Raw genomic sequence first — 18,026 nt, 5'->3', positions numbered from 1 at the left:
TATTTCCTTAGGGTGTATTCCTGTAAGTTTGAGTTGCTGGGCCAAATAAAAATGTCTCTTTTAGTGCTTTTCATTACCACATTATCCTACAGAAAGATATACCGGAATATATTCATGTTAGTATATTTAAAACTTTAAAAATTATTCAACTAGTAATTATAGACTTAAGAGCATAGAGACCTTACGCCCAAATTGATTCTAGAAATTATTTATTTATGCTTTTTCCTTTTTTAAGTTTTACAAAAAACTTAGAAGAAAACATCTGGAGAAGTAAGAAGAAGGAAATTTGAGGGAAGAAAATATATGATTTGCAAGAATCACAAAAAGCCACTAAAAACTACCTAGTGGTTTTTTTGTTGTTGTTGTTACATGTTATTGTTACATGTCCCTGTTGAACAGGGATCTTTTCCAATTTACTTGCTAAGTTTCTCCATATTAAGAATCTTGAGGCCTGATGTGGTGGCACATGCCTGTAATCCCAGCACTTTGGGAGGCATTGGTGGGAGGATCACTTGAGCCCAGGAGTTTGAGACCAGCCTGGGCAGCATGGCAAGATTCCTTCTCTACTAAAAATACAAATATTAGCTGGGCATTGTGGTATGTACCTGTGATCCCCAGCTTGGGAGGCTGAGGTGGGAGGATCACTTGAGCCTAGTAGGTTGAGGCTACAGTGAGCCGTGATTGCACCACTGCACTCCTGGCTGGGCAATAGAGTGAGACCCTGTGTGTGGTAGAGTAGAATAACACTACCAAAGAATCCCTATGTGTGGTAGAGTAGAATAACACTATTTAGGGAGCAAGGGAAGAATATTACCTGTCAAGAAGATTCAAATTACCTATGGATTATTGTATAAAAGTTAAAAATGAACTTTTATCTAGTGTTTTTCATCTGGAAACTTGTGCAGTCTGATGCATTTTCAAGATACGAGTTTGGTCTTTGGTAGAAGGGGAAACATTCTAGATAACTATAATCATCAAGAAATGTTCGAGAGACTACAATATTAGTAGCCAGTTATGATCTTAGTTGATTTCATTTTGAAGTCACTGTAACTTTTATTATGATTATTTTTAACATTGGCTTTCTACCAGCCTTTCTATATAGAAAATAATGTTTTGAGAAACACTGAATGTGTGATTTGATCTTACTAAGGCTACTCAAGTCTTACAAAATAATAATTTTGAAAAGCTGGTATACCCTGACTTAACTTATTGTTCTCCCATTGTGTCTTACTAGTAGAATCTGATTTTTAAAGGTTGTTTTACGAGAGCCGATGCCCCATTTATATTCTTTCCTTCAACGTTTAAAAAAAAAATCAAATGATTTGAAGATTTTTGTTTTTGCTGCTAATATAATTCTAAATTTTGTTTTCTCCTCTCAGAGAATTTCTCTGCTCCTCCTGATGTCACTACAACTACCTCTTCCTCCTCATCATCTTCCTCCATACGCCCAGCAAACATTGACCTGCCCCCCTCGGGGATAGTTAAAGGCATGCACAAAGGATCCAACAGGTCCAGCCTTATGGATACAGCTGATGGTAAGGAGTTATTTTTGGTATCTTAGTGTAAACTAAACTAGAAAAATTCAGATTGTGAACAGTAGCTCCTAACTAGCCCAGCAGAACTACATTGTAGTTGGCCCACTAATAACTAATCCTGAGAACCTTTTATTCATTGTCTGCACAGTGGCAGTGTTGCCACCTAATTGAACTTAGTGGGTACTTCCAAAAGATACTTTGAACAAAAACCTGAATGTGGAAAAAGAAAAGAATAACAGATTTTTGCTCAAAATGATAGGAAGAGATTAAAAAAGAAAAAAGAATAACTGAAGAGAGAGATTAGGTGAAATCCTTAAGTCTAATTAATAACAGCACCATATTTGTTCTCTATTGTCATAAAACTTGTTGTGTAAATATTTGGTCCACTTGAAAGAGAAGGAGACTATGGACAAAGGCCAAACATTCTTAGAAATAAAAGCTCCTGAGGGAACTGAGGAACTAAAATATCCTTATAGTCAACAAATTTTAACTTATCATTTTTTCCCTTATAGGTGTTCCTGTCAATAGCAGAGTATCCACAAAAATCCAGCAGCTTCTCAACACTCTGAAACGACCCAAAAGGCCTCCCTTAAAGGAATTTTTTGTGGATGACTCTGAAGAAATTGTGGAAGGTAGTGGTAAAAATACCAAAAACATATTCATTAAATAAATATGTCTTAAGCAGTTACTACTTGTCAGGTACTGTAGGGTTAAAGAATGAAAAAGACACAGTTCTTGGTTCAAAGAGTTCATAGTTCTCTGCTCTTTTTTCCCAATGGTCATCTGTATTTTAGATCTTAGATGAAAATTAAGGAGGGAGGGAGGAAGGGGGAAGAAAGGCAAAGAGGTAACCATGGAGCATTGAACTGTCTTTGGAAATACACTTTTTGAAATTAGGAACTATCCCAAATACCTGATTTTATGAGTTATTTATAATTGACATTTTCTGAGATGTGGATATCAAATTCAGTACTCTTTTTTTCATATAATATAGTCCTTTTATAAATCAACCAATCAATACATATATTTCTGCTTTCTACAAAACAGCATGTTAGATGGTAACAAGGTTCAAAGATGTATAAAAATACAGTTATTTCCTTCATGTTGTTTATAATTTAGACAGGTACTAAAATATATCCATGTGAATACTTAGTTTAAGTATTTAGTATCTATCAGCCAATATAGGCACTTCTGAGAAGAGAAGAAATCAGTTCCATCTGGGTTAGGAAAGGCTTCACAGAGGAAGTGTAACAGTGATTTATTCATTCAATAATTTTTAAACTATGGATGAAATCATATATCTAGGATTTAATAGGAAAGGGTCATGGGTGTGAATATGGATAAAATGGGAATGGCTATTTGATAATTATAGAAGCTAGATGAAAAATAGATCTATCTAAGAAAAGCTTTTGTTGAAATCAAGCTAAGCCTTGGTAGCTTGTAGTCTGTTTCTATGTCCTGAGACTACTGTAGTAGGTTTTGATCACATCAGCTTGTTAATAGAATTAGGCATATTGGTAGACTAGATCTGGTCTTAGCCCAATTTATGCCACAGAAAGCAACCTGACATGTGAGGTTAAGATGAGTATCTGTTTCTTTAGGAATCACTAAACTCATTGAATGGTGGACATCTTTCATGATACACTGATGTTCAAGATGCCCATCCCAGCAATAGCCTCTCCAGTGTTTCTAGCATTGAGTATTGACCAGGTACATGAAGGTCAGGGTTTAATAGGAATCTTAGTTGAAAAAATTACATTGGCAGACTAGAACTAATAACTTTCTATTAATTATTGATATAATAGGCAACAGTTGCTTATTTGAATAATTGTTACCTTTGGAAAAGAAAAATACCGGTATGTCTTTGGAAATCTGAAAGAGCATGCCCTAGAATCTTCACTGAAGCCAATGGCAATAATGTCAGCTTTCATGGCCAGAAACAAAGCCTACCATATACATAGTCTGTCCAAAAAAATAAAATACTTATTTAGAAACACCCATTTTTTTTTTTTTTTTTTAAATTAATCTAGTGGTTTAGGGTCTGGGAATATGCAAAGCAGAAGGGCAGTTGAAATATCTATTATTTACCCTAAGGCAGCAAATTATGGAGTGAAACTATTTCATCAATTTTATTTTAGTAGAAAAATGAATCAAGGCATTTTAAGTACAATCCCCAGATTGTCATTGAGCTATAAAACATCATTTATTTCATATTTCATTTGCCCATCTAAGATTTTTTGCTCATTCTGTCTCTTCTCCCTTCTGTGCCTCTTTTCTCATCTGCTGTTCACGTGGCTAACTCCTGCTCATCCTTTAAGACTCAGCTCAGACATTTCCTCTTCCAGGTGGAGGCATATCTCCCTTCTGCCCTCCTTTTCCATGCGTCTGTCACGCATTGCTCATGTTATCCTAGCCTTAACATTGAGTCTGTATGTGTTTATGTCCTCTGGTGTACTCTGGATGCTCCTCAGGAGCTCAGACTCTGTATTCCTTGCACTAAGCACTTATTAAGTATAATGTTTATTCAAAGAATGATGTGTACAGCATTTATTTTCCCATTGTTTATCATATCCTGTGAAGATAGTTGGAACTCAGTAAATACTTGATTTTTTGTTCCATGTGTAAATTATCTTTCCTGCTATGGAAATGTAGCATTTTGTTAGGTGCAGTGGCTCACACCTGTAATCCCAGCACTTTGAGAGGCCGAGGCGGGTGGATCACCTGAGGTCAGGAGTTCAAGACCAGCCTGGCCAACATGGTGAAACCCTGTCTCTATTAAAAATACAAAAATTAGCCAGGCCTGGTGGCAGGTGCCTGTAATCCCAGTTACTCAGGCGGCTGAGGCAGGAGAAGTGCTTGAACCCAGGAGGCAGAGGTTGCAGTGAGCCGAGATCTCTTTACTGTGCTTTGGCCTTCGCAACAGAACAAGACTGTCTTGGGAAAAAAAAGAAAGAAAGAAAATGTAGGATTCTTTTTTTGAATTTTATTATTTGAATAATACTTGTTCATTTTAGAAAAATTAAGAGGACTTTTGTTTTATCTGTGAAAGGATATGAAATATTCACCCCCAACTTCTGGAATGAACATGTTAGTAATTAGCTCCCCAACCACACACACATCCAAATTCAGTCCAATTCAGCTGACATTGTTGAACAACCTTGAAGTATTAGGCACTATAGGCCGAAGAGGAGTAAGAGCTACTACCCCTTTCCTCAGGAAGCCATCAGACTTTGTGGGGAAAAACTTGTGCAGTGACAAATGTCCTTGAGGATCCTCAGTGCTTTCCTAAGGGCAGCGTGGGAGCACTAAGAAAGCAATAGTCTCCTCAGTGGGTAGTTGGGGCTGGTTCCCAGAGTATGTGCTCTTTTAGCCGAGTCCTGAAAAGATGAGTAAGAGTTCACTTCACCAGGAGGCAAAAGGGATAGGCCATACGAGATGAGTGCAGAGGTCTGGAGACATGGGATATCATGGTTTATGCCTGCTATCTGTTTGAGTGAAGTAATGACCCTAAGGTATGACTTACTATCGGCATTTTACAGTTGAGAAAAGCAAAGCTCAGATAAATCAATTTGCTTAAAGTAATACCAGTAAAAAGTGAATGTGAACTTGGGCTTTCTCATTAAACATAATCTCGTGTAGAAGAACCCGGTTCTCTTGCGCTGGACACGAACTGTAAAGATTTAAAAACCAATTTACTAAAAACTGTAGAATTGCTACAAAAAATGTCTATTTTGTGCTATTCTGTATATGCAGTGATTTGCTCCGTCAGGGTTAGGATTTGTTTATTGCATAAAACATATTGAATATAAAAAAACTACATAAATTAAAAAAATATTGAATACAATTTCATAATATTTAAGTGGAAAATTGAATTAAGGCCCAGTTTGCAGACAATGATTTCTAACCATGTCCTTTCTCAAAGTGAGTTTAAACCAGGTAAATATGAAGTGAAAAGGAAATTGTAGCTGGGATTAGAGACTTAAGTTGTGTTCACTGGTATTTATACTCATTTCACCCATTGGGATTTTCTTGGTACAGTACCTCAGCCAGACCCCAACCAGCCCAAGCCGGAGGGACGGCAGATGACCCCTGTGAAAGGAGAGCCTTTAGGAGTCATCTGTAACTGGCCTCCTGCTCTTGAATCTGCCCTGCAGCGCTGGGGTACCACTCAAGCAAAATGCTCCTGTCTGACTGCACTGGACATGACAGGGAAACCAGTTTATACTCTTACATATGGTGAGTCTGCAAAATTCCAGATTCTTCCTTCTCTCCTGAGAATTCTTCAGAATATCGTGTGTAGTGTTCTTATCTAGATACTTCAGTTGCTGGTCATTATGTTTCAGTAGATTTTTTAAAAATAATTTAATAGGATCCTAAGTTCTAAGTAAAGCTCTTGCCAAATATTTTTATTTGCTAAAGTGACATTTGCAAGCCAGCTAATGTTTAAAAGACAGGAAAAAGAAGAGAGATTTTGTATATCCGTAGATGTTTTAACATTACAAAAGGATTTTATAAAAACATTTGGTCATTATTAATGATGTATGGTGAAAATCAGATGGTTTTATCTAACAATTGAAACTGATTACTTGTTAAATCTTTATTCCACCCTGCGTCTTGATTGTAATAGGCACAAAATTCTGTAATAAACAAAAAATTAGTACCAGCTAAAGTTTTTCTTTTTCTTTTTAAAATAACTTCAAAGAAAAATGGGGTCAACCCTGGGCTATGAGATTTTGTACTAGTTTATTCAGACAGATTCCTTTTCTCCTTTGCAAGTGGAGCACAATGTCCATAGACCTAGATAGAAAATAATCTTTGAAGAAAAACAAGGTTTTATTTGAAGAATTACGCAGGTTGACATAGTTTAAACTTTGGATATTCCTCTGAATAAATTGTATATAAAATAACATAGCTATTTAAAATAACCTGATTTCCCTTTTGCTTTTCTCATAATCTAAAATAAGATTTCTAAGGGAAAGATTTCTAAGATTTCTAAGGGTTGAGGGGAGGGATTAGGAAAAGAAAACCCTTTTTTGTTTGTTTTTGCCAAAATTGTTTTAACATTCACCTCAGAAGCCATATATAAATTTCATTCATATAACCCTTAAAGAAAGCATTTAGCTGGCCAAATCTTTGCATGTTTATTTAACATCTATGAATACATCCACATGTTCATACAGATAATTTCCATTTTAGTGTTTGTTTTCACTAAATTACAGTGGTATGGAATGTTTAATCATTTGAGTCATGATTTTGCTTTGCAGTTTCCTCAAGTATCTGATACCACCTATATAAGTGATTTTTCAGAAAAAGCTTAGAACATTTCTGAAGATATTTGCAAAAAAAATTTTTTTTTTGAGACAAAGTCTTGCTCTGTCGCCAGATGCCAGGCTGGAGTACAGTGGCGCAATCTTGGCTCACTGCAATCTCTGCCTCCTGGGTTCAAGCAATTCTCCTGCCTCAGCCTCCCATATTTGTAAATTTTTAAAAAAGCTGGCTGGGCACAGTGGCTCATGTCTGTAATCCTGGCACTTCGGGAGGCTGAGACAGGTGGATTACCTGAGGCCAGGAATTTGAGACCAGCCTGAACAACATGGTGAAACTCCATTTCTACTGAAAATACAGAAATTAGCTGGATGTGGTGGCATGCACTGGTAGTCCCAGCTACTTGGGAGGCTGAGGTGAGAATCACCTGAGCCTGAGAGGCAGAGGTTGCAGTTAGCTGAGATCACACCACTGCACTCCAGCCTGGGCAACAGAGCGAGACTCTTTTTTTTTAAAGCTTGGAACAGAGTATTCTTCTGATTTTCAGTCTTGTGATTAAAAATATTGTTTTCCTCCCTTTCAGTGTGATCGGTTTACATCAAATTATTTCTAAGGATATGCAGGTTATTTCAGAAAAGAATTTTGAACATTTTATAAACCAAAATGAGCATCTGATGTTGTTTTATTTCTGTTTAAAGGCAGGACTGGCTTTAGTAAACTAGAATGAATATAAAGCTTTTGTGGGGAGGCTTACTATGTTTTGGAGGGTGAATGATACTCATCTAACCCATCATTTGGAAGTGGCCATTGTCTCGTTAACTGCACTGATGATCTGAATGTTCTTTCATTGAGGTAGACCTGTTTTTTTCTCTATGACTGTTGTTTTTTCTTTTTCCAGGAAAGTTGTGGAGCAGAAGTTTAAAGTTGGCCTACACACTTCTTAATAAACTGGGGACCAAAAATGAACCTGTGTTAAAACCTGGAGACAGGGTAATTGGCATTTTGGTTTTAGGGAGATGGTGTTTATTATTTTCTAATATGCTAATATTCTGAAGTTTTAATACACAACAGGAAAATGTATATAACTTTTTTTTTTGTACAAACTGTAAGAAATGGCATTAAACGCTTACTTTTTGCCCTCCTATCTGTGACAATATAACACTTACTTTGCAAAAATAAAAGTGGTTTGGTCCCAACCTAGGTTAGCCCAATGCCAGGTGGTAATTCTCACATTTATAGGTTGAAGGAAATTCACATGTCCTTTCCTGTAGCTGCCAATCATTTAAACTCTTTAGTTGCTAATAAAAAGAAGGAGAAACCTAAATCTTTTCAGAAATAAATATTTGAATCTTTAGACAACAAGAAAACAGCAACAAAACTTACTCTTTGATTTTTTTTTTTTTTTTTCTCTCCTCTTTACAAAATGCCTCAGACAGGGCTGGGTGCAGTGGTTCACAGCTGTAATCCCAGCACTTTGGGACACCAAGGTGGGAAGGTCACTCGAAGCCAGGAGTTTTAGACCAGCCTGGGCAACATAGTGAGACCCCATCTCTTAAAAAAAAAATTTTTTTTTTAATTAGCTGGGTATGGTGGCACATACCTATAGGCCCAGCTACTTGAGAGGTTAAGGTAGGAGGATTGCTTCAGTCCAGGAGTTCAAGGCAGCAGTGAGCCATGCTCTTGCCACTGCATTTGTGTGGGCAACAGAGTGAGATCCTGTCTAACAACAACAACAAAAAAGCCTCATACATCTTTTAAAACAATTTTCTGTGGTTTTATGTAAAAAGAGAGGAAGATTCTTGTTACTTTTAAGAAAAAACGAATTGACATAGTTTTATTTCTCCTTTAATTTGAGGTGACATTAAACTATTTTTTTATATTTTGAAGATATTTTTCCTCTTAATAATTTTCTAAATATGATTACTTTTTACCATTACTTTTCATTTGGAATTCATAGAATGAACACCAACTACACAATAGACTTCTTTTTATTAGGCTTATGATTATGGAATCTCCTAAACTAGTCCTGTTAAAATACTTTTGCATTGTGACAAAGGGCACATAAAGGATGGCTTTTACTTAAAAATGTGACACATGAGTGTTTCCTGGTCCTTCCGAATGCAAAGAGGGTGATTTTGTGTCTCCCTAGCAACATGGACAATGTGTGCAGGAAGGAAATGGATTGTTTAAATGTCTTGTGGAATTAATTTTCCAGAACTCTAGGAAAATTTAAAAGTTCAAAAATGAACTTCTTTTGGGAGTGAGTTAAGAGAATTTGAAAGCAAAAGAAAGGGAAACAAGTCTCATGACATGAGTAAGTTTCAAATGTTAATCTGGGAGTATCCAAGCCAAGTAACAAACCAGTGGTAGTGACTTTTGTGTTTTTGCATTCCTTGAGTAAACTGGGAAAAGTCACTTATTTCTGTGATGTGTTACAGGTGAGATCACAGGTATGAACTTATTATAGAGGTTTCACTGTTTATGTTCTGTTAATCAATTAACTGCATATCCGTATGGGTTCTGCCAATATTGCTTACACCTGTTACCAAATGCCCTCCTGCTAGAATGTTTGCATTGTTGGGTAAGGGAATAAGGATTAATACAATGAATTAAAGAGTAAGAAAACTTCTGTTGGCCCGAACATGGTGATCAAGTCAATCCACAGTTATAGGCTCTCTCTGAGAGATGTAAAGCTTATTCCTTAATATGCTGTTCTATCTGGAGAGATCCATTACATTTATTTTATTGCCTTAGCCCTACACTAAAGTAAATTACCTTGGGTTTTCTAACTAATTAACTCAATGCTTAAGGTGGTTTGTTTGCTGCTAAATCACCAAAAGGATTAAATGAAAAACTGTGATGAGGATGAGGATGAATGCGTTATAGTTCCCAAAATGTGTAGTATAATCATGGACATGTTGGAGATCTTTTTAGATTTGTGTCTCTATCTCAGTAATGTAATTTCCTTTAGAGCAGATGGCTGTTAAATAGTTTGATTTATTGTGTTCATGATAAATATAATATAGAGAGTGACATTGAAAGCTTTAGTATGGTTTTATTCCTCTTTTAAATTGAATGTCATTATGAATTTTAGGTAGCCCTGGTTTACCCCAACAATGATCCAGTCATGTTTATGGTGGCTTTTTATGGATGCCTCCTGGCAGAAGTGATTCCAGTGCCTATAGAGGTACCTCTTACCAGAAAGGTAACATTGCTAAATTTAAGAGGAATGTAGCCTGGTGTGACATGGCAGGCATTGGGTTCTTGGATAGATGCAGTCACAACTTTTAAAACTGTCGGACCATTTTTGGAACTACTCAGCTTCACTTTCAAAAAACATGAAATGTGTAGAAAAAGTATTTATTAAATATTTACAAATGTCATGCAAATAACATTTTCAACTTAAGACAGAATTTGTATAGTATTGTATATTATTTAAAATATTACAGGGGCATGGTGGCTCACGCCTGTAATCCTAGCACTTTGGGAGGTTGAGGTGGCAGGGCCCAGGAGTTTGAGACCAGCGTGGGAAACATAGGGAGACCCCATCTCTACAAATAGTGAAAAACTAGCCAGGCATGGTGGCATGCACCTGTAGTCCCCGATATTTGAGAAGCCGAGGTGGGAGGATTGATTGAGCCCAGGAGGTTGAGGCTGTAGTGTGACCTGTGATCATGCCCCACTGCACTCCAGCCTGGGCAACAGAGCAAGTAAGACTCTGTTTCAGAATATAAAATAAAATATCATGGGGGCATACTTAACTTTCAACAATGATCATTTATAAAAAATACCAGTCTTGCTACAGAGACTATAGATAATCCACATTTACAATAGTTGAGACCTTTTTGTAAAGGGATTTCCTCTAACTATATCGTATGACCTAGGATTTCCATTAGGTGGAAGGTGTTGGAGTGATGGCATATGATTTCTCTGGATTATAAGATTTGACTTTGACGATACATCAGCCCAACTAAAATGAAGCATATGTAACAGATTTCCATGTTTGACTGAGTGATTTCTCCATGCCATTTGATGCTAATTTGTCATGCAGTTTATTGTTTGACTTTGGCTGATGTCAAAGATGAGGATGTGGATTATTTGATTTTGGCTGATGTCAAAGATGAGGATGTGGATTTATAAGAAATCTGCCAGGCACGGTGCCTCACGCCTGTAATCCCAGCACTTTGGGAGGCAAGGTGGGTGGATCACCTGAGGTCAGGAGTTCAAGACCAGCCTGACCAACATGGTGAAACCCCATCTCTACTAACAATACAAAAATTAGCCAGGTGTGGTGGCACAAGCCTGTGATCCCAGCTACTCGGGTGGCTGAGGCGGGAAAACTGCTTGAATCCGGGAGGCAGAGGTTGCAGTGAGCCGAGATCGCGCCATTGCACTGCAGCCTGGGTAACAAGAGCGAAACTCCATCTCAAAAAAAAGGAAGAAGAAGAAGAAATTGGCTGGGCCGTGGTGGCTTTTGCTTGTAATCATAGCACTTTGGGAGGCCGAGGCAGGTGGATCACTTGAGGTCAGAAGTTCAAGACCAGCCTGGCCAACATGATGAAACCCCTTCTCTACTAAAAATACAAAAATTAGCTGGGCATGGTGGTGCACTCCTGTAGTCCCAGTTACGTGGGAGGCTGAAGCAGGAGAATAGCTTGAACCCAGGAATTGGAAGTTACAGTGAGCCAAGATCATGCCACTGTACTCCAGCTTAGGCGACAGAGAGAGACTCCATCTCAAAAAGAAAAGAAAAACCATTTCTGAAAGGAATAAAAAACAAAATGATAACATGCCCAAAACTCTAGTTGTTGGGATGTAATATTCTTCATTTGATCAGGAAATTATATGGTTGTTCTTAAATTATTATGTTGGCAGAAGTTGTGTGGTTTCATAATGATACTTGTAAGATGATATTTTAACGGAAATGTTTTAGACTGTATCTTTTGTTGTTTTTGCTGCTGTTTTTGTAAGGCTTACATCTACCCCATTTAAAACAGAAAAATAAAGGGAGTATACAGATTTGGTATATTCATCCATTGACTTTCATTTTCATCTTAGACATTTAGTATCCATTTACATTATTTTGTTCAGACCTAACTTGCTTTTCTCTTGAATTTTGGGGGTGAGGTAGGGGAAGAGAACCATGTTAGCATTTATTTAATTTTCTTGAAACTAATCTAAAAGAGGATCATTACTGATTCTTGCAAAAATGGTTACATTTAGCTGATAGGATTTATCATTAGTAATGCCTGGTTAATTAAATACTTGATTTGTGCTCAGGAAATGTTCCTATTATAGAAGTTATTTAGAAGAACACATTGCCGTTGGATTTTGACAATTGCCAGATATTGGTGGGGCTCCATGAATGTTATCACACAAAGTGCCAGAGCATTACTAAGTGTCATATATGGGCATGGGTGTGCTCACATTCGCTTCCCTACCGTGTTCATTATCATTTCTCCACAGGATGCTGGAGGTCAGCAGATTGGCTTCTTGCTAGGAAGCTGTGGTATTGCCTTAGCTCTTACCAGTGAAGTTTGTCTAAAAGGACTGCCAAAAACCCAGAATGGAGAAATTGTACAGTTTAAAGGTTAGTAATATTGTACCTGAATTATCAGTTAAAAGTTTAAACTGAATGCTTTAATTAGCTTTTTAATTTAGTAGTAGTTAGGTACTTTACATATATGTTCTATTTAATTCTCATATTCTTATGAAGTAGGTACCATTATTATTCCCATTTTACCAGTGAGGAAACTGAGAAATAGGTTAAGTAATTTGCCCAAAGTCACAGCTAATAAATGGCATAGCAGCAATTTGAACCCAAATCTGTCTGATTCCACAGCCCACACCCTTAACCTTTATGCTGATGGTTGGAAAAAGCTACCACTCTGTACATTAAAGCTAAATGCTACATGTAGAGACAGAGGATAGACCACTAACCTCAGTAGACTTCCACTGCCAAATGGACCTCCCAGTTGTTGAGGTAACGTCAAGGCCTGGAATTAGCATGTGGAACGATTGTACTTTTGAAAGAAGGTATAATTGTCTGGTGATTTATTGCTAAAAACTAATAAAAACTAAGTATCTTATTGATTATAAAATTATCTTAATTTGGTCTCTTGATATTTAAAATGACCAGTTCAATGTGAATTCCTTTCCTGATGGCTTAGGCAATTAATTTTTCCCTTTGGGTTTGATTTAGGTTGGCCCCGGCTCAAATGGGTTGTAACAGATTCCAAGTACCTTTCAAAGCCACCAAAAGACTGGCAGCCACACATCACACCTGCTGGGACAGAACCGGCTTACATTGAGGTAAGTCTTAAGATATAAAATACGCTTTCAGGCTTTTCTTTTGGCTTCACTTGCCACCTTTCAAAATATAAACTAAATTTTTGCAAGGTTAATATTAAAAGATCCTCCTGCTCTGTGAGATTTCCATCTTTTGGCTTGTAAAATACCTTGTTGTAGATCTTCTATTCTAATTATTCTGATCGTAAATATACACTCAAGAGAATGACGGCAAAAAAATAGATTCTTTATGCAAGGAAGGTACAAAAGACTTTAGGGGAGTACAACCATTTAAGAAATAATGTGCTGGGCTGGGCACAGTGGCCCTATAATCTCAGCACTTTGGGAGGCCGAGGTGGGTGGATCATGAGGTCAGGAGTTTGAGATCAACATGGTGAAACCCCATCTCTACTAAAAATACAAAAATTACCTGGGCACGATGACATGCACCTGTAATCCCAGCTACTCAGGAGGCTGTGGCAGGAGAATCGCTTGAACCCGGGAGGCAGAAGTTGCAGTGAGCCAAGATTGTACCACTGCCCTCCAGGGAAATGTCTCTGCTACTTATTTAGGGAGGTTGGGGGCAAGAGAATGGAAAAATGAGGAGGGAAAATAACTCTGCTTAAAAGAACAAATTGGTAGATGAAAGATAAAGAGCAAGAAGAAACAAATGGCCGGAAGGTTTGATATTGAGGTTGGTGTAGGAATGCGATTGACAGCATGATCTCATTGAGGAATTAAGCAAATCCAAGTCCATACCAGGCAGCAGGCTGAATGCTTTAAGGTGCATTTTCTCATTTAGTCCTCACAAGTACCCTATGAGGTTTGGATTATTATTAAACTTGCTTTATAGATGAGGAGACTAAGACTTAAAAGAACTTAAGTAGATAACCAGAGGCCCCATGACTCAAAAATAGCAGTGCTAGACTCAATCAGGTCTAACTCTAAAAGTTGTAGCCTTCACCACTCTGTATCCTGCGTGAGACATATGCTCACCCATTGTTTGTTGAATGAATGAACAGGCACATCAATAAAAATTTTTTTGAAGATTTGGGGGAAAATCATTGAACTTTGAACACTGACAATAACAAGTAGAGAGAACTTGAAATAATTGACTATAGAAAAGAGAGGCTGGGAGAATGAGTTCATGTCCTTTGCAGGGACATGGATGAAACTGGAAGCCATCATTCTCAGCAAATTAACACAGGAACAGAAAACCAAACACCACATGTTTTCACTCAAAAGTGGGAGTTGAACAGTGAGAACACATGGACATGGGGAGGGGAACATCACACACTGGAGCCTCTTGGGGGGTGGGGGGGCAAAGGGAAGGGAGATCATTAGGACAAATACCTAATGCACGTGGGGCTCAAAACCTAGATGACAAGTTGATAGATGCAGCAAACCACCATAGCACAGATATACCTGTGTAACAAACCTGCATGTCCTGCACATGTACCCCAGAACTTAAAGAAATAATTTTTTAAAGATTAAATTAAAAAAGAGAGATTGGGGTGGGGCACAGTGGTTCATGCCTGTAATCCCGGCACTTAACGGATGCTGTGGTCAGGAGTATGAGACCAGCCTGGCCAACATAGTGAAACCCTGTCTCTTCTAAAAATACAAAAATTTAGCTGAGGATGATGGTGCACATCTGTAGTCCCAGCTACTTGGGAGGCTGAGGCAGGAGGATCACTTGAACCCAGGATGCAGAGGTTACAGTGAGCCAAGATCATGCCACCACACTAAAGAGGCTGGATACAATGGCTCACATCTGTTTGTAATCCCAGGACTTTAAGAGGCCAAGACAGGAGGACTGCAAAAAAAAGGAAGAGAGTGAGCAATAGCTCTGATAGGTGATGGGTTATTATTGGATGCAAGGATGATTGTTTTTAAAGATGGAAGAGATCTGAGTATGTTTAAAAGACAAACAGATAAGCCAGCAAGATGGCTCATGCCTTTAATCCCAGTACTTCCTAGTGACAACCCATATTAGGGGGGAAAAAAAAAAAAAAGAAAAAAAAAGGTAAAAGAAAATCCCAGTACTTCGGGAGGCTGAGGTGGGTGGATTCCTTGAGCTCAGGAGTTCAAGACTAACCTTGGCAACACAGTAAGACCCTGTCTCTACAAAACATAAAAAATTAGCTGGGCCTGGTGGTATGCACCTATAATGCCAGCTACTCAGGAGTCTGAGGTGGGAGGATCACTTGAGCCCAGGAAGTTGAGGCAACGGTGAGCTGTGTTGATACCAGTGCACCCATCCTAGATGACAGGGCATGATTCTGTCTCAAAAAAGAAAAAAGACAAGCAATTAAAAATACCAAATTCAGTCATCAACTCGCAATCTGTATCATGTCTCAGTGATGCCATCATTCATTACTCAGTCATTCTCAAAATTCCAGTCACTGGCTTCTTGGACTCCTCTCTCATTTCCTCTACCTCATTGGTCATATCTTTCAGTCATCTTTGTTGGTTCTTCCTGAAGGTGGAGAGTCTTTCATTGTGTGGCCTTTGCTTAGCTCTCTGGCCTTATTAGAACTACTACCCTCTGTATTTCTAAGTGCCTATTATTTTGAATTAACTTGCAGTTCTTAGTTGTGATTCTCCTATTACCCACAGGACTCTACCAGTAAGTTTAAAGCATCTCTAGGTAATAGGGAGTTATTAAAGGAGACCAACTTTACAGTTATTCAGGTGAGTCCAAGCTTATGGTAGAGAGGAGAGAACAAAGTAGATGCAGCTTCAGACAGCAAGGAAATAGAGCAGGCAGGGCTTAGGTACTGATGCTGGAGAGGGAGAAGGCAAGACAGACTCAGGTTTCTCACTTGGGCAACTGGGATTGATGGCAGCATCCTTCACTAAGATAGAAGATACAACAGGAGTAGTTTCCATGGGCAGAGGCTGGGGTAAAGAAGACAGTGATGGGTATATTGAGTTTCACAGGATTGCTGGACATTCAGGGGAATAATTGACTCTGTCAGTCTGGAGTTCTCTGGAGCAGAGGCCTGGGTTGAAGATAGAGAACTAGGAGTTATTAAGAGTGCAGTAACCTAGTAGAATAAAGTGAAAAGGGATGAGGAAGGAGAGTAGAACTCTTAGGGAATGGGACATTGAAGAGATGGGTGGAAAAAGTAAAGGAGCAATGGGAGAGAGACAGAGACAAACACACAGAGATAGAGACTAGAAGAGAGGAGTATTAGAAGTATCAGAAAAGCCGAGGAAGGAGAAAATGTCAAGAAAGAAGAGTAGTCAAATTTTGCAGAAAGGTAAGCAAAATGTCCTTTTGCTTTAACCATCAAAAAATTTGGGCTAGTCCCATGGTAGTGAATTATCTCAGTTGATTGTTCACAGTCAGTTACGGATAAAACTCCTATTCTGCTCTTTCTCTCTTTTTCACTATTGTCCTTAGCAAGACTTAAAATTTTTTTAAAGTTGAGCTGGGCACAGTGGCATATGCCTGCAGTTCCAGCTACTCAGAGGCTGAGCTGGGAGGATTGCTTGAGCCCAGGAGTTCCAGTCCAGCCTGGGCAACATGGTGAGACTCCATCTCTTAAAAGAAAGAAAGAAAGGAAAGTTGATAGTCCTGGTAATTAGCAACCTGAATGGAACATTCAGGGTAAAAGCAAAATTATAGTTGAATGATTTGGAGGAGCAAATAGGCCATTCTTCTCTAGTTCTTCCTTACAAAATTGGGTCCTTCTAATGCACAGAGACCATGTCTTACATACCCTTCACTCTGCAGTGCTGTGCTTGACTTCTGTTTGTTTGGCGGTGTGCTTCTGTTAATATAGCTCCAATCACTTGTTTTAGCTTTTTGATCAGCCACTTCACATCGATGACTAATTAAACTTTTAAGTCTTTTTCATACATACTTTTGTTGAGCTTTGTCATCCTCCAATCCTATCTTTGTGTGATTTGCATTTAGGACTCAAGTACATTTGCCTTAAATATTCATATTAAACATGTTAAATTCAATCCATTAAGACAGTTTTTCTGGGTTTCTTTTTTGGATTCTAGTTTTGTCATTTGAAATAATCCATTTTATTGTGTTTCTGTTTTTGTTTTCTAGTATAAAACAAGCAAAGAAGGGAGTGTAATGGGAGTTACAGTGTCCCGGCTTGCAATGTTGTCTCACTGCCAAGCTCTGTCGCAGGCCTGCAATTATTCTGAAGGTCAGACCTCATCTCATGACTGCCCTCATTGTTACCTTCAGAGATGTGTGACTGTGAGAACAATGCTCTGTGATTGGACCTCATTTAATGACTAAATTCAGAGTGAAATGTCCCAAGACACATTCTTGGCTTCCTTCTGTTTTCTTCTTTCTAAAAAATATGCTATAGTTTAAAGGAACTAAAATTCTGGGCAAACCAAAATGTAAAGCATAATTTCTAGAATACAGCAATAGAAAACCCTAATTAAAATCATGTTTCTATTAGCTGTGAAATGTCAGGTATCTCCATCTTCCCCTGCCTATATAGTGGGCTACCAGCTATACATTTGGAGTCAAAGAAATTCAGCTACCAAAAGAATAAATTAAAACACAAAAACGTATTCTGTATTTTTGAACTTTAGGTAGGTTGATACATATTGCATAAACCACTATTTGCCTTATAATATTCTTTGCAATGTTGATTTTTTTTTAGCGTTTTATCTTCCTTTTGTAAAATGAAACATGTTAATAAATGCTCATGATAGAACAATATTGTTGTTGTCTGGTTAAAAAAAAAAAATATATATATATATATATATATATAAAATGGGAGCAATCAAAACGCCCTCAAATAAGGATTGATTAGGTTATAATACATTCAGGCCAGGCACTGTGGCTCACACCTGTAATCCCAGCACTTTGGGAGGCTGAGGCATACAGATCACCTGAGGTCAGGAGTTTGAGACCAGCCTGACCAACATGGTGAAACCCCCATCTCTACAAAAAAT

General features: G+C 38.0%; 1 protein-coding gene across 16 annotated transcripts in view; it reads left to right on the top strand.

The window, feature by feature from the left end:
- Positions 1 to 18,026, top strand: part of DIP2B (DIP2 acetate--CoA ligase B (putative)) — a 265,368-nt gene that overhangs the window by 187,484 nt on the left and 59,858 nt on the right. For 4 of the 16 annotated variants that reach the window (XM_078336631.1, XM_078336628.1, XM_035256790.3 and 1 more), the window contains 8 exons: positions 1,380 to 1,535; positions 2,048 to 2,167; positions 5,574 to 5,771; positions 7,699 to 7,790; positions 9,895 to 9,987; positions 12,267 to 12,390; positions 13,003 to 13,112; positions 17,158 to 17,260. In XM_078336631.1, the coding sequence (XP_078192757.1) occupies positions 1,380 to 1,535; positions 2,048 to 2,167; positions 5,574 to 5,771; positions 7,699 to 7,790; positions 9,895 to 9,987; positions 12,267 to 12,390; positions 13,003 to 13,112; positions 17,158 to 17,260 (996 nt within the window). Of the gene's footprint in view, positions 1 to 1,379; positions 1,536 to 2,047; positions 2,171 to 5,573; positions 5,772 to 7,698; positions 7,791 to 9,894; positions 10,006 to 12,266; positions 12,391 to 13,002; positions 13,113 to 17,157; positions 17,261 to 18,026 lie in introns of all 16 variants that reach the window. The other 12 variants (XM_035256791.3, XM_017976055.4, XM_017976053.4 and 9 more) reach the window with 3 other exon arrangements.

This window comes from Callithrix jacchus, chromosome 9 (assembly GCF_049354715.1).
Source record: "Callithrix jacchus isolate 240 chromosome 9, calJac240_pri, whole genome shotgun sequence".
NCBI classification, from domain to species: Eukaryota; Metazoa; Chordata; class Mammalia; order Primates; family Cebidae; genus Callithrix; species Callithrix jacchus.
This window is presented reverse-complemented; position numbering and strand designations above follow the sequence as displayed.